Source organism: Echinops telfairi, unplaced genomic scaffold (assembly GCF_000313985.2).
Source record: "Echinops telfairi isolate 266 unplaced genomic scaffold, ASM31398v2 ScPeMD7_7410;HRSCAF=8448, whole genome shotgun sequence".
Taxonomy (NCBI): domain Eukaryota; kingdom Metazoa; phylum Chordata; class Mammalia; order Afrosoricida; family Tenrecidae; genus Echinops; species Echinops telfairi.
The window spans coordinates 27,287,494-27,289,120 of record NW_022111310.1 but is presented as its reverse complement, the minus strand read 5'-3'; the positions used below and the strand labels follow the sequence as shown (position 1 = coordinate 27,289,120).

Here is a 1,627-nt window from a genome sequence, read left to right as displayed (position 1 = left end):
CCTAGCTTGTGATTTAAGTTAGCAGAGAGATTTTTTTAAATCATTTTATTAGGGCTCATACAACTCATCACAACCCATACATCCATCCATTGTGTCAAGCACATTTGTACATTCATTGCCCTCATCAGTCTCAAAACATTTGCTCTCCACCTAAGCCCCTGGCATCAGCTCCTCATTTTTCCCCTCACTCCCCATTCCCCACTCCCTCATGAACACCTTGATCATTTATAAATTATTATTTTGTCATATCGTGCCCTGTCTGACGTATCCCTTCACCCACTTTGCAGAGAGATTTTAGGGAACCTGCTGGAGCGTCTCTATTCTAGCGGACTCCATGACGATGGAAAATCGAAACCGCACCAGCAGCGTGGCCGAGTTCATCCTCCTGGGACTGTCCACAAGGCCCGAGGACCAGAAGCCACTCTTTGTCCTCTTCCTCATCATGTACCTAGTCACCATCGCAGGGAATCTGCTCCTCATACTGGCCATCCACACTGACCCTCAGCTTCAGACCCCCATGTATTTCTTCTTGAGTTTCCTGTCCTTCACGGACATTTGCTTCACCACGGCCATCGTTCCAAAGATGCTGGCGAACTTCTTGTCTGAGAAGAAGACCATCTCCTATGCGGGGTGTCTGACACAGATGTATTTTCTCTATGCTTTGGGCAACACGGACAGCTGCATCTTGGCAGCCATGGCCTACGACCGTTACGTGGCCATCTGTGACCCTTTCCACTACGTCACCACCATGAGCCACGGCCGCTGTGTCTCGCTGCTCATCTGTTCTTGTTCCCTCTCGCACCTCCATTCCCTCCTGTACATTCTCCTGTTGAAGCGGCTCACCTTCTGTGACTCCAACCTTATCCACCACTTTCTCTGTGACATCAATCCTTTGCTGAAACTGTCCTGCACCTCCACGTTTTTCAATGAACTGGTGATAAAGACCGAAGGACTGGTTGTTTTGGGGACCCCCTTCTTATGCATTTCTTTCTCTTATATCCGAATCTTCATCGCGGTGATCAAGATTTCCTCAGCTGCAGGGAAACACAAAGCATTTTCCACCTGTGGCTCTCACATCACAGTGGTAGCCCTCTTTTATGGAAGCATCTTCTATGTCTATTTACAGCCCCTGTCCACCTACACTGTCAAGGACCGAGTGGCCACCATCGTCTATACAGTGTTGTCCTCCATGTTAAACCCTTTCATCTACAGCCTGAGAAACAAAGACCTGAAACAGGGCCTGAGGAAGCTGATGGGCAGAAGGAAATTCTAGCCAAAACCCTGGAGTGCGAACTGCTACACTTGGGCCTGGTTTTCTAGGGGTGTTTGTGTCCATGTGAACTTGTTGAAGATGAACATGTTTCATTCACACGAAGCGAGACTGTCATGGGCACGTCCAACCTTTTCCTTGGCCAGAAATTGGCTCTGCCTCTGCTAAAATGTCAGTAGTCTTCCTCCCTTACCCTCCTCTTTCTTTTCTTCCAAATACTGTTTTAAACTAATCCTTTCCCCGACAAATATTTCCTGAACAAATTTCTCCTTGTTTATTAAGACAGCGTCTCCAAAATTCTTCACATTTAAACAATTGCTCAACTTGTAGCTACTTGAAGGAGGCCAAAATGGAAGG

At 47.3% G+C, this 1,627-nt stretch overlaps 1 protein-coding gene across 1 annotated transcript; it reads left to right on the top strand.

Annotated features, from left to right (window-relative positions):
* Nucleotides 1–322: 322 nt before the first annotated feature.
* LOC101641976 (olfactory receptor 1L8-like) lies at nucleotides 323–1,273 on the top strand. The gene has a single exon (XM_004712598.3). It carries the CDS (start codon nucleotides 335–337, stop codon nucleotides 1,271–1,273), a length of 939 nt encoding a protein of 312 aa, XP_004712655.3. The 5' UTR covers nucleotides 323–334.
* The last annotated feature ends 354 nt before the right edge of the window (nucleotides 1,274–1,627 follow it).

Bases quoted from the DNA above. Each gene is read 5' to 3' on its own strand.
- LOC101641976 (XM_004712598.3), top strand. From the start codon at position 335: ATGACGATGGAAAATCGAAACCGCACCAGCAGCGTGGCCGAGTTCATC.